This window comes from Glycine soja, chromosome 11 (genome assembly GCF_004193775.1).
Source record: "Glycine soja cultivar W05 chromosome 11, ASM419377v2, whole genome shotgun sequence".
Classification (NCBI taxonomy): Eukaryota; Viridiplantae; Streptophyta; class Magnoliopsida; order Fabales; family Fabaceae; genus Glycine; species Glycine soja.
In genome coordinates, this window is record NC_041012.1 from 45,815,176 (window position 1) to 45,840,724 (window position 25,549).

Sequence of the window (25,549 nt, forward strand, 5' to 3'; positions counted from 1 at the left end):
AATAAATTCATTTATAGTCAAACAAATTTATAATTTAGTCAAATATTTTATATTATAAACTAAATAAATTACTAAATAAACAAACTCAATAAAACCTTTTTTTTTTGGTATAGAAAACTCAATAAAAACTTGGTCTCTAAATTCTTCTCATACTCTGCGGGCCGTGACCTCTCACACTCTGAAGTTCCGAACTCTTCATACTCGAACTCGCTCATCGAACTCAACATTCTCACTCACTGCACCACCGCACTTTCTTCTCTCTCTGTGATTTCATTTCCATGGATCTTTGCTGATTCTTCAGATCCAGCATGGCCAACTTCCTCGCTCAGTTCCAGACTATTAAGAACACCTCGGATCGCCTTGTCATTTCAGGTATTTCATTGCTATTTTCATCTCTTCGCTCTCTAACCGAAGATCCAATCTCCTTCGTTCTTTCCGAGCATTTTCCGAATTCACAATCACATAGAAATGCTCCGTTTCGTTCCGTGTTTTTTTTCAACTACGAATTTTAAATCGCGGTGTAGGGCTTTTAGTTGTTTTTATCAACAAGTTATTGTTATGGCTTCTGATATTAGTATTGTCAATAGTTGTTGATGTTAATCATCGAAATGAAACGAAATCCTAACAATTAAGCTCAGTAACACTTCAATTTCAATGTATTATGGTGATCATTTTAAGAGGTCCATTGGCAACTGCAAAAATAGCCTCAACCGTGTTCACTGTTGTGACTAAGCAGAAACAGTAATATACAATAGATGTAGGCTATGATTGATCTGAATATACGTGCGCGTGTGTGACCTTACATTGATGCTTTACCAAAATGATTCTCAGTGGAGGATGTGAGTGACCTGTGGCCAACTGTCAAGCCTGCTTTTGAGGGGCGTTTGCCGTTCAAACGGGCGACTTTGAATAACAAGACGCGGAACCCTGTATTTGTTGACACATTGCCGGCCGAGTTCATATTAACCACCGATTCAAGACTCCGTAGCCGGTTCCCTCAGGAGCAATTTTTATTTTGGTTTCGAGAGCCGTATGTGACTGTTGTACTTGTCACCTGTGAGGTAATGTGATTTCCTGTTGATTACGTTTTTTAGAATCTACCAGAAAGTTGTACTGTTTTAAGTGGGAGACCCACTATGATTTTTACCATAGTTTGTAGCTTGCTGTTGCATTGTGATCATTTACTTCACATGGATGTTTTTGATATATAACTTAGGAGTGTTTGGAAGAGTTTTTACAGAGCTTGTTTGGTCTTATGAAAATGATTTATGGCCTTTTATTTCAATAAGCTCTTTTTAGCTCATTGCAATAAGCATCATAAGAAAGCTCATGAATAAGCTCTCATTTGACAAACTCTTGTTGTATTAGTGCTTAAATAAGCTATTTACTCAAACATGTTCTTAGTGAGGCTACATTTTGTGCAACTGAATGGGAGATAAAAAAACATAAGTAATAGGTAAATAACATGCAAAGCATCTTGACATCTTCATTCAATTGTTAGCAAGTGGAAAGAAAGGTTTTTATTGGGTCAGTGAATTACATATAATTGGAGTACATCTGATAAAATTGATTACATAGTTTGGTACTTTTACTTTTTTACTTTTGATTGGAAAAATTTCAGTCTTATCCCTTTCCAGTAAGGAAAAAAATATGTCATCAAATATAATAGTGTGTCTGTTTTATACACATTTTTGGGGCTTGCACTTAACTTTTCAGCTTTTAGGATGACTGGTTTCTTACATGGTATGCAGCCTTTTTAATTAAGGGAGCTGAAATTTGATCCTAGCTGATCCATTGTTATAATTATATTGTTTTAGCACAAGGTAATTGTGTGTGAATACTTTGTCCTAGCTTCAATTCCAATGAGCTTTTAAGTGCCTTATAGGGGAAAACCTCATTTTTTGATTTGCACCTGATAACTTTAGCTTTTATGATTACTAGTTCCATGACATCCTATTTGTTTGTTTATTTTTTTATTTAAAATTCAGTCTTCAGAGCCATGATAGTTGCTATCATGAATCCATTTTATCTCATTGGATTTGACTTGATTTCCTTCTGCATGCTTTTCTCACTCGTCATTTGTAATTTTTGTTGGCTTGAAGATTGCATTTTAAATGCTGTTGGTTATGTTGAATTAGCCTGATGTATGGCTAGTTTTCTTGCTTCTTGTGAGTTTTTCAAATGCTGGAACAGTAATTATTGGTAATCTGATGCCAAAATCCATTATAAGGAGCTTTATTTCACGGAGTTAATAAATTATTGGTGTATAGTTTGTTCACTTTTTCATTCAGTTGTGGGATCTAATGTGTAGTTTAACTCTTATTTTTTGTTCCCAGGATCTGGATGAGTTTAAAACCATCCTTAAACCACGCTTGAAATTAATTATCCAAAATGATGAAAAGGAGTGGTTCATTGTATTTGTATCTAAAGCTCATCCAGCTAATGATCAGGCAAGCAAAATGGCAAAGAAAGTATATGCTAAACTTGAAGTTGAGTTTAACACCAAAAAAAGAGAAAGGTAAACTTGAAAAATTGGACTTTTGCTACAAGTGCACTCTCCCATTCCCCAATAGAAGTTTGAATGACTTGTTGGCTGATAGTTTGTAATCTTTTTTTTCAAGTCAATGTTTTGTCAACTTTTCATAGATATTACAGCTTATGGTCAACGTTTAAGAATCTTAACAACTATTTAATTGCATACTGTTTTGCTTATTATGAACTTGATGTGATGATATAAAAAGCAAAAGTGGTGCTTGGAAATTTAGCTTCAAGGGTAAATCTTGTAGTTGCTTTCAATAGAGGATATTTGTCCAATATTGTGTATTTTTTCTTCCATAAATATTATGGAGTCAACTGTTTACGTTACACGTGTAAGTGGTTGAAAATTTTGATGGTAGAGTTAGGAAAAATCAGTTATCAAACAGAAATAATAACCATTTGTGAGTGAAATAAAAGATTGTTTATGTTGTTTACTGTTTAGTTTAATTGCATTAGTGACAACTTAATTTCTTTCCCTTTTGATGCTTTTAACACTGCTTCTTCCTCATCTAGATGCTGCAAATATGATATGCATTTCCCTGAAGCAAACTTTTGGGAGGATCTAGAATCAAAGATAATGGAATGCATCAGAAATACCCTGGATAGGCGTGTACAATTTTATGAGGATGAGATACGAAAGCTCAGTGAACAGCGCCTCATGCCAGTCTGGAACTTCTGCAACTTTTTCATTCTTAAGGTTGATCCTGTTGTGATGAATTATAGTTTAAAGTGCAATAAATGGTTCTGAAAGTCCAACCTTTATTGTTCTTTATAAATTGTTCCTTTCTGCATATTCTAGGATCTTTTGGAGTCTTATAACAAATTTGTATTCTTTGCTCAGGAAAGCTTGGCTTTTATGTTTGAAATGGCTCACCTTCATGAAGATGCCTTACGGGAATATGATGAACTAGAACTCTGCTATCTTGAAACAGGTGCATGATGCTTAGTTTCCTTCTCTGTTGCTGTTGTAGTCAAGAAAAGTTGATGTTTAGATTGACAGAATTGTGCTTTAGACACCTATATGGAACATTAAATCTTGTGTCTGACAGAAAATCTCCTGTAAACAATGATTCAAATATAACTGGAATTAATGCAGTTAACATGACTGGAAAGCAGAGAGACTTTGGAGGGGCAGATCATGGTGACGATCAAGCAGCATTGGTTAATCCAGGAAATAAAGCATTGACACAGATTGTTCAAGAGGACTCATTTCGGGAGTTTGAATTCAGACAGTATCTATTTGCCTGTCAGTCAAAGGTGTGCCCTGCCCGGAGCACTTGTATAACATAAAACATGTTACATATATTAGCAGCTTAGTTCTAAAGCAAATTTAGAATGATTTTGTCCTTTGTGTCGTCTTTGATGCTTACAAGCTAGGATGCTTCTTTACTTGTATTATTTATGATATTTTTAAATAGAAGAAAAAACATTCATTTTCATATATCATGAGTTCTTTCTTGCAACAAAATCATTTAATGGTTAAAGTTCTATTCCAATTTTAGTCCCTAAAGTTTTATCTATTTGGCCTTAGTCACTGATATAGAGATGTTCTTACTTTTAAAATTGTAATGTCTTAAGCCAATTAGACAATTGTCTTGTTGTGTTCTCATTGACATTTTGGGTTCAAACACTATTATTGCTAGGAACTATCCTTTTAACTGAATACCTAATTTAACTTTCTATGGCTTACTACTTTGCTGTCATTTTGCAGCTCTTATTCAAGTTAAATCGTCCCATTGAGGCTGCGTCACGTGGCTATTCATTCATAATAAGCTTCTCCAAATCCTTGGCATTGCATGAGGTATTTGATTTTCTGTTTTTCATATGCCCTCTTCAAGTGTATATTACTATATTATTCCAGTTTGAGTTGCATATTTTTTTTATTTCTCCCATTTTGACTTCAAGATGATGTTTCTTCTCAGCGTATTCTGCCTTTTTGTATGCGTGAAGTCTGGGTAACAACTGCTTGCTTGGCTTTAATTGAAGCAACCACTTCTAATTATAATGATGGACATGTGGCGCCTGACGTAGAGAAGGAGTTCTTTCGTCTTCTGGGTGACCTATATTCTCTAGCTAGAGTTAAGGTAGGATTCTCAAGAAGTTGGTAAATAGACTGGATATCTATTTTGGTTTGTTTGATGCACTCTTTAAATGAGACAACTCCAATGACCAAAATACACCATTTGGAAATGGAGTTGAATCAGTGGTCTCTCTTAACTCCTTTTTTCCTCCTCATTTTTCTCTGTAATGTGGATTATCATCTACATTGATATTGTCTATGCTATACCGTTGTTAACTAGGATTGCTTTGTGAATTTTATGTTTTTATCTATCTTGACAGTTCATGAGGCTTGCCTATTTAATTGGATATGGAACTGATATAGAAAGAAGTCCTGTCAACAGGTACATTTTTTGTAATTAGAAGGCCAATATTTTTTCTTGCATTAGTTAATCATGTAATGCAAGATTAGTTACATCACAGTTGGTATCATTCTTCAAGTTTAATAGCTATTTCTTTCCTTTTGAGCAGTGCTTCCCTCAGCTTGCTACCTTGGCCTAAGCCAGCTGTCTGGCCTTCAGTTCCTGCTGACACATCAACAGAGGTGCTTGAGAAAGAAAAGGTATTGTAGTCATAATTATGAGTATGACATCACAGAAGATTGTGACCCAACACAACAGACATTTTATTTTTTAACAGAAAAATTGCTCATCTCTTATGTCTCTGATAGCAAATGGTTCAGAAGAAGTAGGAAAATGGATATTTATTAGGAATTCGTCTCCCCTGGCCCATCACCAGGGTGGTGGCAGAGTAGAGGAAAACTGAAATAAACACAATACGGTCACTGGTATTTGAGAGACCAATACTCTCTCCAACAATTCCCAAATACAATTTTCGATGCCTCTCTCTTCTCCTTTTCAGACGATTTAATATTCTTTTACACCCTATTCTATAACTAACTAACTAACTAGCTGCTGTTAGTCCGTTGCATGGTTATGATCTATTCTAAGGGAATGATCCTCTGTTGTGCCTCTATTCCTCCTCAAATAAACTTTCTTAATAGGTGGTCATGGGCTATCACACTATAATGCTTTTCCACACCTGCTAAATTCTGTTTAATGTCAAAATACTTACTGGCAATGGAAGATGTAGTCATCTCAAGTCTGGTTCCTAGCCTATAAAAAAGAGGAGGGTTGTATGGCAGCCAATAGTCAACATAAAATTTTGTTGAATCTTCTCATCAAAGATGATGTGAATTATATAATGTAATTTATAACAGTCATGATATTTTTTATTAACTGGTCTGTCTAGCCTCCATCACTGAACAAAGCAATTTTCACTATAGATCTGTTTAGGATCATGAGCTGGGGAATATATCATATCATAATTCACAGGTTATTGGAATTGAAAGATTTTTCCATAGAAGCCCACATTTTTTGCACCAGCCAAAAGGTACCTTAAAACAGCATATGGCTATGTTTTCATTTAACTGTTTCAATTCCACTTTTTTTTCACTTAATTCTTGGTTAAAGGTGTTTGTCATTTTCTTTATTCCCGTATTATAAATTAGAAATATTTTTCTTAATTAGAAGTGGGAAAGATGCTTTTGTTTCTGATAGGAACTGAAAAATATTTTTGATAATTTTCTGAAAATCAGAAACTGAAAATGAAAGAAAACAAATCAGAGTAGGAAAACTTCTCTGCCCTGTGGCAATAGACACTCACAACTACCCAAATGATTACCAACCCTCTGATTTCCCCTCTCTTCCCTTATATCCAACATACTCACAATACTTCCCACACTTTTTGCCACATATGCAGGTTTGTTATAGTCTATAATCCCCTTTATGCCCTTACCCATATTGGAACATCCTAACACTTTCCTTTAACAGAATTAGAATTTCACTTAAAATAGTAAGAAGAAATATTTACATATGAAATGGGTTGAACAAATGCATGTTTTAATATTTATTATTTGTTTCCTGAGATTTTTACCCATCATATTTTTACCTTAAATAATATGATTATACCTCTGCAGCTGATTCTACAAACAACTTCTAGAACCAAGCACTTTGGTATCCAGAGGAAACCCCTGCCTCTTGAACCTACTGTTCTTCTACGAGAGGCCAACAGGCGGAGGGCTTCACTTTCAGCTGGAAATGTGTCTGAAATATTTGACAGTCGCCAGGGTCCAATGGATGGGTAATGAAGTGCTATATATTGTTACAGATGGATTCCTTTTTAGTGAACTGTTCAGAAATCCTATATTTTCTGTTACAATTTGGGTTTTATCAATCTGATTTGTATGCTGACAGATCAGGTTTTGATGCATCCACTAGAATGTCACCACAAAAAGCACTTGCAAGTTCCATGTCACGTACAAATTCTTCACCAGGAAACTTTGATAGCTCAATTGACCGACCAATGAGGCTTGCTGAGATTTTTGTTGCTGCTGAGCATGCTTTGAAGCAAACAATTTCTAATCCAGAACTGGGGAAATCATTATCATCATCCGAGGAGTTTGAGGTATCATCTAGGCCTGATGGATAGCAAAAGCTCATTGGAATGATTTTCTAAAATCCCTCAATGAGAGTTTCTCATAATTTATATCCATGTCCCTGATTGTGTGTTTTACATTTTCCCCCTAATGAATACATCTTGAATACTTGTAAATATGTTTGTTAATATTTTATTGCTATTTGACATGATTAATTTCCTTTCTTGTCCTTCTCTTGTTGCGGGCAGCAAAAATATTTAGAGCTAACTAAAGGTGCTGCTGACAATTATCATCGTTCCTGGTGGAAAAGACATGGTGTTGTCCTTGATGGTGAGATAGCAGCTGTGGATTTTAAGCATGGATGTTTTGATCAAGCGGCAAAGTCATATGAGAAGGTTTGTGCACTGTATGCTGGTGAAGGATGGCAGGATTTGTTGGCTGAGGTCCTTCCCAATTTAGCTGAGTGTCAGAAGAGTCTTAATGATCAAGCTGGCTACTTATTATCTTGTGTGAGGTTACTTTCTCTTGATGAAGGATTATTTTTGACCAAGGAGCGCCAAGCCTTTCAGTCAGAAGTTGTTCGTCTTGCTCATAGCGAAATGAAGGACCCTGTACCTCTTGATGTATCATCATTAGTTACATTTTCTGGAAATCCTGGGCCTCCATTGGAGTTATGTGATAGGGATCCTGGCATCCTTTCTGTAACTGTATGGAGTGGTTTTCCAGATGATATAACTCTCGATTCAATCAGTCTTACATTAAATGCAACATATAATACCGATGAAGGTGTAAAGGTATTTGTTGTTAGGTGTTATTTTACATTTTTAACTACAGTATGAGAAGTTTATAGTTTTTAATTATTTCCTCTCTGAATAACTCTGCTATTTAAATTGCTTTAGGCATTGAAGAGTTCTACAGCCATTGTGTTACACCCTGGTCGGAATACTATTACCTTGAATCTACCACCTCAGAAACCAGGATCTTATGTTCTCGGAGTTCTTACTGGGCAGATTGGGCATTTGAGGTTTAGATCTCATAGTTTTTCAAAAGTTGGTCCCGCTGATAGTGATGATTTTATGAGTTATGAAAAGCCAGCTAAACCCATTCTGAAGGTAGGCTTTTAACAAGATGAAAAAAGAAATGGAATATGACAGTTCAACAGAAAATAGGGATTTTTTATTTATATTATTTTCCTTCCTTTGTTGTTTTCCTCTTGATCAATACATAATTTTAACTTAAATTGATTTTATATATTTTCTGATAATTATAATCTGTCATTTGTTTGCCATAGTGCTGTTAATCTTTTTAGTGACAAAAAAAAAAGAATTTAGAGTTAATTATCTAAAAATGCCATTTATCATTTTTTAGGTTTTCAAACCTAGAGCCCTTGTTGATCTTGATGCTGCTGTTTCATCTGCTTTGTTGATAAATGAAGACCAATGGGTTGGCATTTTAGTTCGACCTGTAAATTACTCGCTCAAAGCTGCTGTCTTGCATATTGATACTGGTCCAGGGTTGGAGATTAAAGAGTTGCATGTAATTGAGATGGAAACCGATGCTGCTGGTGTATCTCGGGGTGATGATGACCAGGTGCAGAATGATGGTGCTCAGATAAGAACTCTAAATTCTGATAAAAAATTTGAATGTTTGACTCTTCATGATGGTAAAATAGAATTTCCAAATTGGGCAAGTGACACTCCTTCTATTCTTTGGGTTCTGGTTCGTGCCATCAGTGACACGCTCAGCAGAGGATCTTCTTCAGGTTAAGATGGTGACACGAGTTTTGATGGCTTCATACATGTGCACTTTTTAAATTTAACCAGATGTACTTATTTTGTTTCTCTTTCCAGCCACAACAAGGAGAGAAAGTATTGTAGATGGAATGAGAACAATAGCTCTGAAACTTGAATTTGGAGCATTCCACAATCAGATATTTGAAAGGTTTTTCCATTTTCCGTTGTTCTTATGTTTTAATCATCATAATATATCATACAACTGTTGAATTATGAATGCCATGCATCTGGCTTTTGCGTGCTCTGTCCTAGTTACTTAATATCTTACCTTGATACCCAGGACCCTAGCAGTGCATTTTACGTATCCTTTCTATGTGAGGACACGTGTTACTGATAAATGCAATGATGGTACCCTGCTTCTGCAGGTATGGGTCTTTATTTTCATAATTATTTAATTACACTTGATTATGGACAATAGGCTGACAACTGTCACGAATTAAATCCTTCCAATGCTTTTTGTGACAAAATTGGAAATAATACATTCATTGCCTTTTTTTTTTCATTTGAAGTCACTTTGATTGCTACCTGAAGAGAAAAAAAATGAAAGATTGATTGAATTTGTAAATCTTAAAGGGTTTTTCATGTACTTAACCATCATAAAAATATGCACTTTTAGCATTAAGTTTTGTTTACATCTTTTAGTATTGTTGAAGTATTGTTAAATGTTAATATAAAACCATACACCCCTTCAACTAACAGCTTTAGTTTTTAAGACAGTTGGTTAATGACATGATATCAGAGCTTCTATGACCAAGTGGTCTAGAATTTAATCATTGTTGTTTCCATTCTTTTATTAAGAAGTTGAGTTTAAGCCCAAGGTAGGGGACCTGTGCATTTCCACACTTAAAGCCCAAAGGGCTCTTGCATGACATGCTATGTTAAATATGTTACTACACATTCATGTGCCTTTACCTTACAACTTTAAGCTTTTGGAATGGTTGATTCATGACAAATATCATAGTACTTAAGGTCAGTGTTTTAACAAGGCTACAATAGCAGCTCATCGTAAGATGCTCCAAAACTTAATCAGGCCATTGTTGACATTTGTTCATATAAAACCATTCAGGTGCTTCTCCAAACTAGTTACTTTTTGGGATTATTGGTTTGACATGGTATCAAAACCTCTATAACCATCCTGCATTCTTCTAAATAAATTTTTTAACACAAGGTAGTGTAGACTTGTGCATTGTCCATGTTTCAAGTCCAAAGGTTTCTTGCATGAGGAGACGTGTTAAATATAAAATCATTCCTATGCCTTCCCAAACAGGTTAAGATTTTGGATGGTTTATTTATGAAAACATTCAACTGGTAATAATAAATGAAAATCTAAGTTAATTTGAGCTTTCTACTTGTTTGAAGATTTTTATATATCTATACAACAATGTAACAATATTTTCTCACGGACACATTTTTAACCACTAAAATTCTATGATTTCATCTTATTCTTTTTTGTTGATAGAGTACTCAATGGGTCATGTGACTTCTAGGTAATACTTCACTCTGAAGTAAAGGCTACATTGACCATTTATGATGCCTGGCTTGATCTTCAAGATGGATTTGTTCATACTGGACAAACTGAGGGTAGACCTAATTCAAGTTTCTTCCCGCTAAACATATCTCCCACTTCCAAAGGAGGAATATTGTTTAGTATCTGCCTAGACAACACAAATGCAGAAGGTAATTTCATTTTTCCGGAGATCAGTGAAGTGATGTTATTGTTGCTTTTAATATGTTCTCACCAAATAATTTGATAAATGCCCTAAATATAAGGTTACTATATAATCAATGCAGAATCTGGGAACTGTAATTCTATCCATTTTCAGAGGTTTCTGATTGGTTGATTTATTCTATTTCAAGTTCAATAATTTCTGGCCAACTGCAGCAGTCAATAATTTCTGGCCAATTGCAGCAGTCAATAACTCTACTAATTTCTTTTTTCTTTTGAAACTCAACATTGATCTTTCTGAATAGGCAAGAAAAACGTTTGTTCTTTTATCTTTGACCTGTTGTCTATGTTAAAGACTAACGTTGTGGTTTCCAGTGTTTATTAGTTTCACAGGAAGGCAAAGTTGATTTGTGATTTTGATAATATTACCACCTCAGTGGTCACTTTTTCATTTTATTTATCATGTTTTTTTACCTTAAAAGAGTTTTTAGACATTAAGCATGAGGGGCATGTCAATAGAATGTTATATTACGAAAATATTAAAGCATTATGGCATTCTTTATTTTTCTGAGGTCTAGGCATGTTGCAAATTGACAAGCTGAGTGATATCCTGATTTACCTGTGGTACACATTTTTGTCCCAATAGAAGTATTTACTCGTGGAAATTATAATAGCCTGATGTCTTCAATTAATAAGCTGATTTGATTTTTCATAACAAAAATACAGAAGCCAGGAAGCAATCAGAAAGCATATTAAATGTCAAATATGGAATTTCTGGCGATAGAACAATTGGAGCTCACCCTCCTGTCATGAATGAATCTACTGGAGTTGATGGTGCCAGACAAGAGTTAATCTTCAGGAGTGCAATTACTTTGCAAAGGCCTGTGCTTGATCCATGCCTAGCTGTTGGTTTTCTTCCTCTCCCTTCAGATGGCCTAAGAGTAGGACAACTAGTTAAGATGCAATGGAGAGTGGAAAGGTTAAAGGATTTAGATGAGGAAGGAGTTTCTAAACAGAATGTAAGTCCAAATCAACAGAAAATGATGTCAACATGCTGCATGCCTCTGTCTCTGTATTTTCTTTTGAGAAACAGGAGAGGAAACTTGGTTAAATATATGGTGTCTGTGGAGTTGTTTCAATCCTGAATCCGGATAAATATTGTGTGATTCTCTAAAACTCTTACTTTATTCTGTTTGATGCCACAATTTTGCTTTTGATTTTGACAGGATGAGATGCTATACGAGGTAAATGCAAATTCTGGAAATTGGATGATAGCCGGGAGGAAAAGAGGATATGCATCTCTGTCCACAAAACAAGGTACTTGGATATATTGACAGTTTAGGAAAATATTGTTTTCAGTAACTGAAAGGAACATATTTTAAGTATTGAATATGCCTTTTGATCTTTGAATTGCGTTCTTATGATGATAGGGGCAAGAATAGTTATCTCGGTACTATGCATGCCACTGGTGGCTGGTTATGTTCACCCTCCCGTACTTGGGCTGCCAGATGTTGATGAGGCAAATATAAGCTGCAAACCTGCTGGGCCACATCTGGTTTGTGTTTTGCCACCGCCTCTCAGCTCCTCCTTCTGCATTCCAGTTAATTCATGAGTTTTCACTGTGACTGTGTCTTCACCCAATCTTGATTGAGTTTGTGTTCCATAGGCTATTAAGATGTTTGAGAATTTTTTTGGTTTAAGTAGGAAAGTGTAACGTTGTGCCTTTTAATTTCTTTGCATTAAAAATCTCCGTAGTTGGATTTGTGTCGCTTGTAGTTGTAGCCTTCATGCATTGCTCAAAGTATCAGCAGCAGGAACCTTGGCGCATGTACAGTGGAATTTTGTGCTCTTCCTTGTACATTAGACAGATACACGGACCATAACATTCTTTTGTCTCAAAATTACAAAAGTTGGTAGGAACCACCATATACAATTTCATTATTTTGCTCCCAAAAAATCGAATTACAGATACCAATCGTTGTAAACAATTTCGAATCTACCGTGGTAAATTGGTAATTATATTTGGGATGCTACATTCCATTTGATCACTGCTGGGGCGAAGATTATAACTTCATAGTCCATTCCTTCAATGCAAATAGCATTCGACTTTTGAGGTGCATGCTTCATGACTGCATGTTGAACGCTGACACGTCTGCATGTATGAAGCTTAAATTTCATTAAAACCACAGTAATACCACTTTTTTTTTATATATTTTTAATACAATATAAATGGTATTGCATGTGAATCTGATTCTTAGCATTATTAAATTTTCTATACTAAGAAGATATGAAGTTGATATTTTGTGTTCAAAAAATTAAAAATAAATAAATAAAATCTTAAAAACAAAAGTAATTTTTAATCTTAATATGATTTTTGCATTATTTAAAATTTTGAGAATTAAAAATTATAATTCCGTGTCCAAATATAATAAAAACAAATAACAATTTTGAAAAAAGATCTTTAAGTTGGGTCAAAAAATTATTTCATTCAAATTAAGTTATAAGAGTTAATATTTGCACTGAAATATAATAATTTTAAATAAATAAAATATTGAAACAAATTATTAAAAAAATATTTTAACTTGATTTTTTAGAATTATTTCAAATTTTGTACACGAAAAAGTTTTGTTAATTTTTTGTGTTTAAATATAGTGAAAATAGATTTAAAAAAATATGGGAAAAAGTCTTTACATTAAGACAGAAATTGAAATAATAATTTTAGATAAGGTGCTAAACGTGAAAAACAAAGATATGAAAAAGTTATCAATTTGATTTATTTTTATTGTAAGTTAAATTAGTGTACATTGATGATAACAAGATGTTCCTGATGTTAAAGTCACATTTCACCCAGCACCTTGGGCATGGAGAATGAAAGTCAAGTTGTGCACTTAGATTGAAGCTGTTTGTGACTAATTTTAGTCAGAAAAAAAATCAGCTGTAAGCCTCCACGAAGTATAGAATGAAGAAGTTTCTTCAGAGCTCTCAACAGGGTGAGCACACGTTGCCAACAACCACCAAATCTATATAATCAATCAGGTAGCATCATTCATCAAAATCAAACAACGGGGAAATAAAATCATAGTTGCCACTACTGAAAATGATAGAATTCCTCAACAACCACAAATTCCAGACAACGGAGTGCCACAACACCATCCAAATTTTTTTAGCATTTTTACCATGAATCAGTCTACAATGGCAGAGATAATGGGAAGGACCTTGAGAAGGAAAGGTAACAGAAAAGCCAAGCCTGATAGGGTAAGTGACACAGGTCAAAAATAAGTGCTGAGAGCACTGCAGAAAGCACATTTAGAGTGATGGAGATAAATGTAATAGCTTTTTTATTGAGTTGGTAATCTAAGATCAGTTGTCAAGAAAAAGTAAGTGTTTTGTTCGGTGCACAGCTTCTCCAAAGGCTTTTGAAAATCGAGTAAGGAATATTGTGTGGACTTAAAATAGTAATATTTTTGGAGATTAAAACAAATTTAAAGTATAAAGTAATTATAATGTTAATAATTCTTGTTCAACAACAACATTCATATTCGAGTTGCCTTTACCAATATAAAATACTCTGCAAGGAGAATGAAATGTTTCCAAATGAATTTGCATCAGAACCTGTTATCTTTCTTCATTAATATTTCCCCTAACTTTCTATTCATCAAACAATTTCTATCAATTTTCTTTCTAGGCTCTATATGGAGAATATTTTCCAACACTAAAACTTACAGTTGTTCACTTGTTTGTGTGTAAAATGCAATTCAGAAGGGCTCATATATTTTGCTTTGGAATATTTGAAAGATTCAAAACACTAATCATGCAACTATGCTTAGTGTTTTGACCTCAATTCTATCATATCAAGGTTATGGATCATTTATCCAATAGTCAAGGTTGAGAGGAGAGGATGTTTATAAATGATCCATAGCCTTGACTTCTAAGCGATGTGGGATTTTATGACTATTGGAACACTTAGTTTTTAGTTGTCAGACTCCCGACATTTGTTTAAAAACTAAAACTGAGAAAGCTTTTTGTTTGGTTTTCAGTTGAATTTGGTTTAGCTTCAACTTTGTCTTGAAGCTCAATTTGAAATGAAAGAAAAGAGAGAGTTGTTTTTGCAGGAATCAGGATAATGGAAGAATGAAGAAAAGATATAGAGACGTAGAGGTTGAAGAGAAGGTAGTAGCAGAAAATCCAAGTTCTTATGTATGTTGGCGCTTAACTCCTTATTGCCCAAGTCCCACACCGGCGATGAGAAAGAATCTGCGCCAAAGACTTGGCTATAAAACAAACAATCCTTGAAATTCTTAAGCATACCTTTCTCGGCCTTTTGGCTAAGATCAAGTGTAGTATCTGTTCTTATCAGTTTAATATCTGATATGTGGGCCATTGGTCCACACGATATTAAATGTATTTTTTGAGGGGGATGGTTCACCGCAGTGGCTTGCTACTGCAATCATCAAGTGTCGCCTAAGCGTTGCACTATAGCTTGGGCCTGGCACTCCTCAGCAAAACAGTTTTTAGGTTTTGGCTTTCATTGTTCACTGCTTTCTGTTTATATAGGTTAAGGTTTTTTGATCAAGGTTAGTTTTTCAAATTTTGCAGTATGTTCAGAAAATGAAATTTCTTGGGCTTTTAAGAAATGAATGCCAACTATTTCAAGATTTATGCGGATTAAATTTATTATATTTATCAATAAATATTATATAAGTAAAAAAGACTTTAGAAACGTTCAGCCTTCTCATATTTGATGACGATGATGCGGTCAGCAGCAGTGGACTGGCTCCAATTATAGACAAAAAAAAAAATGGCATCTTTATCTGCACACACACACTGTAACATGTTAAAGATCCTCCTTTCTTCAAATATGTATGTTTTTTTTAATGAAAAATTATCAAGTTATGCTTTCCCTACCTCCGTATAATTCCGAAAACATGGAATTCAACTTTCGAAGTCTCTATTGGTAACTTTTGAATCCAGGTTATCCACATGCACACGAGTCACCAAGTATAATTAAACCAAGGTCCAGTTTCTTCTACCTACTTTGCTTTCAGATGTTGAGATCTAAAGAATGTAATAATAATAGGCAAGACAAGAAAATCAGATGAAAGATGAAGTATTTTTATATGCAGCATGTTGAGTTGGGGGGCACCAGGAATGAGTGAAGCTGAATGACTCGTGGGTGTATGTTTCGAAAACAAAGCCCACATCGAGCAATGTACTAAGTTGAACCAAGTTTTATGCTATAAAAAGAAAGAGTTATTTTTGTTAAATCTCACGGAGCCGTGTGATAATTACAAAGCGAACTATTCTTTCGCCTTTTACTAAAGAATACCGTGTATTTGTCACCTACAGCGGCATACGCTAATTTTTGTGATAGGGTCTTTGAAAGAGGACCCTGCATTCTTAGTTAAAATGTTTGATTCCTAAATGATTAGTAGATTTTACAATATATCAACATATATCAACATACATAATGGAACTCAAATCAAATTGAAAAATATCACCAAATCCCGAGATTCGTCAACTTTAGGAAATAGGGTCTGTACATAGCAACAGAACTACAGTGAATTAATTGTGTCATACCAGATTAAGCACAGATTAGCTGTAAAAGAGCATTGGTCAGAAAACGAAGACTCCTAAAATATAATTGTTTTTAGCAAAGGAAAGACAGTATAATATTTTTCTTGGTAGACCAAACTACATTATTGCAGAGCACCATATGTTTTTAAGATAGAGAGTATGACTTTCTCAAGATTGATTTAGGTACATTACTTACCATGTTGCTCAATGGTTTAGAAGATCAATGTTCTTCATCGAATATACTACTACTATTTCTTTCATGGCTTACTTTGTGCCCGCTTGACAAATACGCAAAATCAATGTCTCCCACCATAGTACACATTCCAATGTAAAATTTATGGTTAAGATTAATTTAGGTATATATCTCATTCAATTGCTCAAAACTAAAAAACAATTTTATCTAATTTTAAAATAAACGAACAATGCCTGGTTGAAGACAATTTGCTGCCCCATCTCCAGTGTTGTAAAATTCATATACCTCCAAAGGGACCTGTAAATTTATAGATTCAATTCTAGAGTACAATTTTAAAATTTCCAAAAACAGGTTACCAAAATAGTATAGTCTAAAAAATGTTTACATAGAACATGGATATAAATCCACGTTGTCAAAGACAATTTTAATTCTGTGCAAGTAATTTCTGACGGTTTTTGGCAGTCAAAAAATATATGGTGTTTTGAAAAACTACTAAAAAGGGACAAAATTGTCTGAAATTGACTCCACAAAACCAAAATTGACTTTCACAATGTTGATATATAATATATACCTTGAATTTTTTAAAACTATACTATTCTTGGAATTTTAAAAGCAAAATACACCTATTTTGTGAAAAAGCCACAATAGATATATTTTTCCTAAATCTTGGCACTGGGGCTTTGCGTAAGTGGAGAGAATACAAACAACGATATGATACTACTAAATCAAGTGTGAAACATAATTTAAGAATACTTTATTTCTCTTGCAAGCCCAAAAAGATTCCAACATGTATCGCAGTCCACATCAAATTTTATTATCTGTTCCTAACACACTATGAAAAATCTTGTTAAAAAATATCACAAACAGAAAATGTCATAGGCTCATATAATTACATGCTACATTGCTAATTGCGTATAAAACATCCAAACAAATTGGTCAGCGTGCACTTCATGCATGGAATGCACCACTCAACTTCAGAGAATGAGCTCAACCAATTTTCAAATCAAACAGCTTAACATGGCTATTTAATTTTTCTTGAGATGCTGTAAGAGAAATAGGAGACACATGGATGGAAGTAGTGACACATGGATTGAACTAATTAATGTGATGCTATTAATTTGGTGTTCTTTTTTATTCTTATCCACATAGGTCGTGGTTTGGTTCAGTTTGGCATTGATCACATGACACGCCATGCTCCTTGTTTGCTAAATTAACTTGCTCACTTCTCATCTTTTGCTTCTTTGTGATCCCAAATTGCCAAATTTATCCAATTCGTTTCAACTTTTCATCTTTCATTAGTAAAAGACTTGGAACTGAAATTGTGTTAACATGTACGTCATAACCACTGTGCCACGGGCACAAAGCGAACAAAGTGCATCAAAATTAAAAGAGAAAGAGAGCACGAAATTTTATATAGTCGTTTTTGTTACGTTGAAGTAGACAAAGAATATATGAATACTATTTTCAACATATATTAATGTGACATAATAAAATACATTATACAAAAGAGAATGTATTGTTTTGGTTCCTAGTTAACAGTAATAACTATAAGAAATATAAAATTGATTAAATGGTTAAGAGAGAAAATATCGCAAATTTGATTCTCTCTGTTAATCAAACTAACAATTAGCATTTACCTATAAAAAAAATAGTTATCCTAGTACAATTATTTTCCCCTTTTGATCATTTCCAAATAGATTGCTTAGCAAATTGTTCTAGCAGCTGACCAAACTGCTTCAAAATGGGGGCAAGGTTTGCAAACGGTGTACGGTACATGTATATGAAAATGTATAAGAACCTTCTTGGTTTGTACGTTTTTTTTTTAATGATAATAAAAAAATCAACCATTGATCTCACTTTCAAAACAATAAAAAATAAATAAATTGATCCAGCAGAATTTATCGTGTCTAAGGCATTTGTGGACCTTGCATTAAAGTTTGGATGAATGTTTTTCTCTACACGCAATAGACTTACATCAGTTAGGTAAATGGAGAGAATAGAGATATGTCTCCGGTCCCCGAAAGAAAAAGAAAAAATAGTGAGATATATCTCTACAACACAAGATTATTATCTTCAGTTAACCTTCTCAATGTAGATGCTTACCTTCTATGTTGATAATGTTATCATGATTGCTTTTAAGTAGAAATTAACAAGCATTTACCCGTTTTTATTCACACCCCACTTTGCATCTCTTTATAGTCCATGGATCTAAGATCATCACGACAAATTTCTAATGGATTTCAATGTTCGAATCATAAAGGATATGGATTTCAAGTTTTGCTATCAAATTAGCAAACAGTTTTCTACTTCAAGTTTAACAAGTGAACGAATTAAGAGAGATATTTTCTTAAGCGCATCCGACAAAAGCTCTTGTTTAGTTTGGTTCTGACACCTGACTCCCTCTAAAAGTGGCACATTATCAAGGTATTTATCCTTCAGATTTTTTATATTAGTAAGGATCTCAACTTAGTCATTTCAGAATCCAATCCTTATCGCTACTTTTATTTATTACAATGGAAAAAAGAGATCCAGACTATATATATGACATGGATAATTCTGAAAATGTGATCTTCCAATAAAATGAGATATCTACATTGAACCTAAGAAGGGAAAATCATGGCCTCATTGATGTCATGTCCCAAGTGGCCACTGGTTATGGGATTAGCCAGTATGGCCCCATACACCTCTGGTGTCAGATTAGAGGAGCACATGCACCATGTGGTCCTGGGAAATGCTACTGTTTTAGATAATCTAAGCCATTATAATGTCAATAAGGAAAAAGAACCTAACCATATAATTTTCATTTACTGGTTTTGATTTGAGAGTAAGCAATATAATCAATAAACAGTGACAACGACAGTTTCCTCTAATAAATTCAATTGGTTAAGGGGACATGAATTGTAAATGCGGGTTAGATTTTTCTTTTTTCACAATGTCCTTCCTATATTTCTCACTTCCATGTCCTCTCTCTATTTTTTTTTTTTTATATGCAATCACAAGATATCTATTTTCTTATTTCACATTGAACTAATTTTTTTCCCATTAGATCAACTCATAATTAGATAAAGTAATACATTTAATTATAACTTAATGACCAAATCAAAGATCAAATCTCATACTTTAAGTAAAGAACCCAAGCATCAAACCAACTGAATCATGGAATTTTAGTCCATATGCTCTCTTCCCATCCTTATAAAAGATACTACTGCATCTTTCTCATTGGAAATAAAAGTAACAAAAAACAAAGACCAGGATAGAAGAAGCAAAATGTCTGCTGTGAATCCACTTGAGCACTTGTTGCCTTTCAATTGTTATCTCTAGCAAGTAGCTACTGACAGTGAAGCAACAGCCCCACAATCCACAAAGATCATGTAAGCTATACATAGCTCAATTAATTGACCATAATAATTACTTACGGACCCATACCAGTAATTTTGAAGATCACATCCAAATTGGTGCAACAAACCAAAGTAAAATGACTACATCAACCAATTTGGTACGAGGCAAGATTAAATTTTTGGGCAAACAATTTTCAGTTCTCTATCACTAGCTAACACTCCAAATCCAAAACATGAGATGCAAACTTCCAACAAACTCGTTCCAGCATGTTGTTAAAGCTTCACCATCGAAAAATCTCTGATTGTGACACCTTAACAGGGTCACCAATCTACACCATCATTTCAATCCACACCCTCCACAAAGTTTTTAAGTGTACTAAATAGAAATATCACTATTTTTTTTTTCTTTTCCATCCATTCAGCGTCAATTAGCTTTCAACCTTTTCTAATAGAATCCTACCTCACATGGAGGCAAGAAACCCGAAACCGAAACCCCAGAAATTAAATAAAAGACAACGACATCTTCATTCATGCATAGAAATTAAAATTCAAAAGTTACCCATCTAAGTCCCTGTCCTAGCTACTATTAATCCATTCAATCCACAATTACCAGCTTTTCCGCTAGTCATAATTAAAATCGTTTGAAAAATCTGCAACCATAGCAACAAAAACATAAAGACACAAGACAAGTTTCACACATTCATTAACATGTAGTACCAATTTAATTTGGTCAACTAATTCTAAAGATCAATTTCACAAAAATAAATAATAAAAAAACAAATAACAACTAAGATACACCAAAAGTGCTGGAAATTTCACTTCTATCTATATAACCATCACCATATACAAAAACCTGGCTCGAGATCTGTCATCACATTATTCACTTTTTTTTTACATATAATTTTTGTTTTTTTCACCATCTGGTTCGACTTCGCCTCCCCAGCCATAACTTTACTTTCAGATATCTACTCATATTTAAAAAAAAAAGAAAAAAAATTAACAAAACATTTCTTAGTGTAATATATATTTATATTTATATATTTGGTAATATTTGTCTATTTAGTGTGAAAAATAAAAATTCCACGTCAGCATAATCTCCAATCCAAGCGAACTTCGGCGGGACCATGCACGTGCTGACTGGGCTTCCGGAATGATACAATGTGGCTGCTGACCATGAAGGCGGTTACACGCTCGGAGACTCTCACGTCTTCCATCTTCAATTCCTGTAACCGAAGCACGTACTCCGGCACGTGTAGTAGGTCCCACACCACCGCCACTCCGCCGGGCTTCATCACCCTCACCAGCTCCGCCACCGCGCGCATCCTCTCTGCCGCCGCCTCCGCCGTCCGCGCACCGTACTCCCTTCCGACGGTGTGCACGAACACGCCGGACACAACCACGTCGAAGTAGTTGTCCGGAAACGGCAGCCGCCGCGCGTCGCCCTCGCGGCACGTCACGTACTCGCCGACGCCTTCCATCTTCGCCGCGCGCAGCGTCGACAGCGTCGTGCGCTTCGAGCGGTCCAGGCCGACGACGCGGCCGGAGCTCCCTTCCTTCTTGAGCTGCGTCGCCACCGCGTTCAGGAGGATGCCGCGGCCGCAGCAGCCGAGGTCCAGCGCCAGCTTCACCGACGACCAGTCGTGCACGGCGGAGACGATGCGCTGTGCCATGTCGAAGTGCAACGGCACCGACGAGTAGAAGAAGTTCGCCGCAGCGAAGAAGAGGCACAGCGCGGAGAGCGCCGTCACCGAGCCGGTGATTCCGGCCGCGAATCGTGCCGTGCCGCCGCCGCCGCCGGAGAAGATTCTCTCGAAAAAGTTACAGACTAGATCGAAATACAGAAGATACAAAACAGACAGCACAGAAAACAGCATCGCCTGACACAAGAGGAATATTAGGGTTTGCCATTGCTCCATTCCATAGATCGCGTACATCTGCGTCCAGTCTCTGTTATTATTCGTCGATTTTCCCATCCGCTTCTTCCAGAACCTTCTCTTCACGCTTTGGTTTGCTCAATTCACCGCTTCAGCGAGTCGCTGAATAACAGAAACTGCAATAATAATTCAGAGCGAGGTTTATGAGAAAGCGTGCTTCTCGTTTTCGCTTTCATTGCCAAAAAAACGTGAAAAAAAGTGAATCGTTAGAATGTTTCTCTTACGAGTGAGAGAACTTGAAGAATTTGAGAATCACTGAATCAGATCCAATTTCGTGGCGGTGAAAAATTGAAATGAAACAAAAAAATGATAAACTAAGAGGCAGTGACAGTCAGGGCCATACCGTCGATGATTTTTCTACTGGTACAGTTGTCAGTTACTCTTTTCTTTTCTTTTCTTCTGTTACGAACGCGTTTTGCTTCGTCGTTTAGCGTTCTTTTCAAAAACGGCAAGGCTATACTGCGTTTCACTTTCTTCTCTCTTTCATCTTTGTCTCTGAGTGGCGAAAGAGGGAGTGGAAAATGTGAACGAATGAACTGAAACGCCACTGGGATGTCAAGAAATAACTTATATAGTGTGTACGGCGGTGAGGACCCTTTGAACTTTGAAAGAGTTTACCGGTTCACCGGCTTAGCTGGTTGTAGCCAACTCGCTAGAGTATTAAGTGAGTGACCTCACTTTTTCTTTTTCTTTCGTTTTGGTGCGTGAAAAGTGGAAAAAAAGCCAATGCAACACACACGCTGAGTTTATGAATGATGATTAAAAAAAAACTGATTTGATCGATAGAATACAAGGGATACAAAATTTTAAATGTGATTAAATTTTTATTGAAAAATAATCCTATAATCATCCAAAGAATTAAAATTTATAAGAATATCTTAAAATGATAATTAAATTATGGTGATATCAAATTTAAAAAAAAAAAAACGAAACTGTTGTTTGATTGGGTCCTCTTGTAACGTTGGTTTGGTCCTATGCAGCATCACCTTCCCAGCTTGGTAACTCTTAATTAATGCGAATAATTTTCAGGGTTATACAAATAGACTTTTTTCTCTGGTGTGTGGGGAAAGAAAGGAAAAATTGGTCCTTTCCTTTGGAAGCATCACATTTAATTGGGTGGTAAATTCGTTGTTTCTTTTTGGTGCTTAACTCAAAGAATATTACCATTGTTTTTGTGGGTTTAATTATGGGACAATTCCAGATAAAAAAAAATTATTAGCACGCGACTGTTAGTCGCTTCCTTGCAAAAACTAATTCTTCAGTCTGTGGATTGTTTTGCGAAAAATTGGTGCCATGGTTGACTTTTGAGTTTTGAATGCAAAGTTTACCTAATTAATAGCCATGGCGTTCGGCGAATGGATTTGTCTCTTCCAAGGAGCTAGCCCCCTTTTTTTTTCTTTCCAGTGTTTTTAGTTTGATAAAACTCTGAGATAATAATAACAATAATCATGTTTTTACGGTCGAATAATTAGCATGCTATATTAGCAGATTCAAACGCATAACCTTTTAGTTGTAAGGCCACACCTTTTAAAAGTAAGTCGCATAAAGATTTATGACTTTTGTTTATAAAATTTATTATTTATTATTAAGTAAGAATTAATTTAAAAAATACCTACATTTGATAATTTTATATAAAAAAAATCCCAACCGATAAAATAAAGCCTATTCGAATTCATAATTTTCTTATTATTTTAACCCTTATGTCTTTCCTTTGGACCATCAAACTAACTCACGACTCCTATAATAATAAGATAAATATTAATTAATATTTTTAGAGTATTTTCATATTTTAATTTCTTAACTAATGTTTAAAGATACTTGTTAGCAACACTTTGATAATAATCATAATAAATATGTGTAAGTTGGGGAAAAATTCTCTCCATTTCTTCCATTCCTATGATTTTGAAAAAATAAACGGTACTCTCCATATTCAATGTGTAACATGTGCATTTTATTTATCTATCAAAAAAAAATTAGTAAGAAGGAAATGGAGAGATATTGATCCTTGTATATTGTACCCTATATATATATATATATTTTTGTCTTTCTTGTCAGTAAGAAGTTCTTTATGTATTTAAATGGTGAATATTTCCTCAATCACTTTTTATTACCAATTTGATGGCACGATCGCTTTACAATGGTAGTTTAAATTTGTTGCGTTATTTTTCAATTAACCATCTTTTATTTGTGTGCATATACTAATGCGGTGCACAATAATGAGGCAGAAAGAAATTTCCAAAATAACAAAACATAATAAGACAAAAATCATTGCATATTTCTTTCCAAATCGAAAGTGATTTTCAGGTTTTTAAAACCAATAAGCATGTTATTTCCGTAAGAAATTATATTTTGTATTTAAATTATGATAACTACTTTATCTTACCAAGCTAGCTTTAATTGACCCTTTGATTTAATATAACTATTTTTTGGGGCCTTAACTCAACGAGAGTGATTTGTAGTAATGTATTGGGGTGGGGTGCTTCCATTCGACTTCCTGATTTTTTAACTAACCACTCCACTATTTATGCCCATTAATTCATGAACTGTTTTATTTACTACGTTAATGAACGGACAATATCAATATATTAAATGTATTTTTATTAAATATATTAAATTATTTTTATATTTACAATATAATAATTTTTAATAACTAATCGTGTTGCAGTAAAAAAAAAAAAAAAAAACTAGTCGTATTTTTTACTTTTAATAACTGTTCGTATTTTTTTTTTATAAAAAAAAAATACAGTAATAGAACTTTTACAAGAGTCTCACGTAGGCTTAGCTTAGGTGGGAAACTATGAATAGGAGAAGAATCAGGTGGAGTCATTAGTGGAAATTATTAGATGGCTTCACTAATTGTGTTTTAGCTCGTCATAAACACACGTTCAAGGACCACAATAGTTATTTTGATTTATTTTTTTTTTGTAATGTTTAGATGTATAAATGTAAAATAGTAAAATCAAGTTTGTACTCAATTGCATATTAGAATAAAAATGAAAAAAAAAATGTTGCCTTGAATTGAAAAATCTATACTAAAATTTACTAGAAGCTTACTTTTGATATAAACATTTTCAAGCATATACTACTTTTTAAGTTCAGTTTCAACAAAAATCAATTTTATAAAATCAAGATAATTTTAAATTAAGTTGAATTAGACGACAATTTTGATAGCTTCTCATAAATGTTCTTCCAATATCCAAGCAAACTCAAAATGTATTTTATCTATTTTATCATATGGTAAAGCTCGCCAACTTTAACGAGGTACTGTTATTTGCTTCAAATTCAAAATAAGTAGTAAACACGTAACCCACTTTATAGATTTTTCTACCGCTCAAATGATCTAGGCGACAAAGATGCCTTATAGTGTCCTTTAGTCAAGCTTCACACTTCGCAAATCAAACTTTTTCTTATTCTCATTCTCTCTCTTCTTCTTTTTCTTCGTGAGAATATTCTGATATAAGTCTTTTAGCTAGGTAGAAACACGAGAAATTATGTCCGTCCACATACGCATGCCTTTGAAATTTGGTTAAGTAAACACAACGAAGAGTTCATTTTTGGTGCACTAGCAATAAGCCATTTTATTTTAAAATCAATACTCAATGAACAAGATAATTCTTACACTCTGTGGTACATTTAACGCACAAAAATTGTATAGTAACCTGGAAAAATTAAATCCATTCCTAAAACGATTACGAAATCCCAATTTTGACCGTACAGTTTTTTTTCTTGGAAAGGATTGAATTGTAAATTTTGGGACAGAGTCAATAATTGTGCCGAATGCAGCATTCATTCATTCTTGGAGAAAAAAAAACTCAGGTCAAAAGCTGAGTCTAGCGTTTCTTGTTTGTTGGGTGAAAAGTTTGTTTGAACTCAAGTTGTTGTGAAGATAAAATTAATAAAATACACCCGTAATTAATTAGAGTGTGTTTCGATGAAAGAATTTAAAATTTTGAGAAATTTAAAATTCTAAGAATTTCAAATACTTCAATTGAAATTCTTTTATTTTCAAAATTTTGTG

General features: G+C 34.4%; 2 protein-coding genes and 2 non-coding genes across 6 annotated transcripts; 3 read left to right on the forward strand and 1 right to left on the reverse strand.

Annotated features, from left to right (window-relative positions):
• Window positions 1–136: 136 nt before the first annotated feature.
• On the forward strand, window positions 137–12,540 carry LOC114374762 (trafficking protein particle complex II-specific subunit 130 homolog). Its single transcript, XM_028332431.1, has 21 exons — window positions 137–372; window positions 832–1,061; window positions 2,337–2,518; window positions 3,052–3,235; window positions 3,380–3,470; window positions 3,635–3,795; window positions 4,250–4,339; window positions 4,461–4,622; window positions 4,879–4,940; window positions 5,068–5,158; window positions 6,575–6,738; window positions 6,852–7,062; window positions 7,282–7,827; window positions 7,933–8,145; window positions 8,402–8,795; window positions 8,884–8,974; window positions 9,107–9,191; window positions 10,314–10,503; window positions 11,219–11,511; window positions 11,719–11,809; window positions 11,923–12,540. Exons 1-21 carry the CDS (start codon window positions 309–311, stop codon window positions 12,102–12,104), a joined length of 3,777 nt encoding a protein of 1,258 aa, XP_028188232.1. The 5' UTR covers window positions 137–308; the 3' UTR covers window positions 12,105–12,540.
• Window positions 12,541–14,796: 2,256 nt separating this feature from the next.
• Window positions 14,797–14,992, forward strand: LOC114377779. Its single transcript, XR_003659214.1, has one exon. It is a non-coding gene; the product is annotated as a U2 spliceosomal RNA (small nuclear RNA).
• A 772-nt stretch (window positions 14,993–15,764) lies between these two features.
• Window positions 15,765–15,881, forward strand: LOC114377708. Its single transcript, XR_003659147.1, has one exon. It is a non-coding gene; the product is annotated as a U5 spliceosomal RNA (small nuclear RNA).
• A 4,509-nt stretch (window positions 15,882–20,390) lies between these two features.
• Window positions 20,391–22,085, reverse strand: LOC114373842. 3 transcript variants are annotated; one of them, XM_028331389.1, is made up of 2 exons: window positions 21,875–22,085; window positions 20,391–21,647 (listed from the first exon to the last, which is right to left on the reverse strand). In XM_028331389.1, exon 2 carries the CDS (start codon window positions 21,568–21,570, stop codon window positions 20,683–20,685), a length of 888 nt encoding a protein of 295 aa, XP_028187190.1. In that variant the 5' UTR covers window positions 21,571–21,647; window positions 21,875–22,085; the 3' UTR covers window positions 20,391–20,682. The 3 variants fall into 3 exon arrangements, with proteins under 3 accessions (XP_028187190.1, XP_028187191.1, XP_028187192.1); XM_028331390.1 differs by having other exon boundaries at window positions 20,391–21,700; XM_028331391.1 differs by having other exon boundaries at window positions 21,756–22,085.
• Between the last annotated feature and the right edge of the window lie 3,464 nt (window positions 22,086–25,549).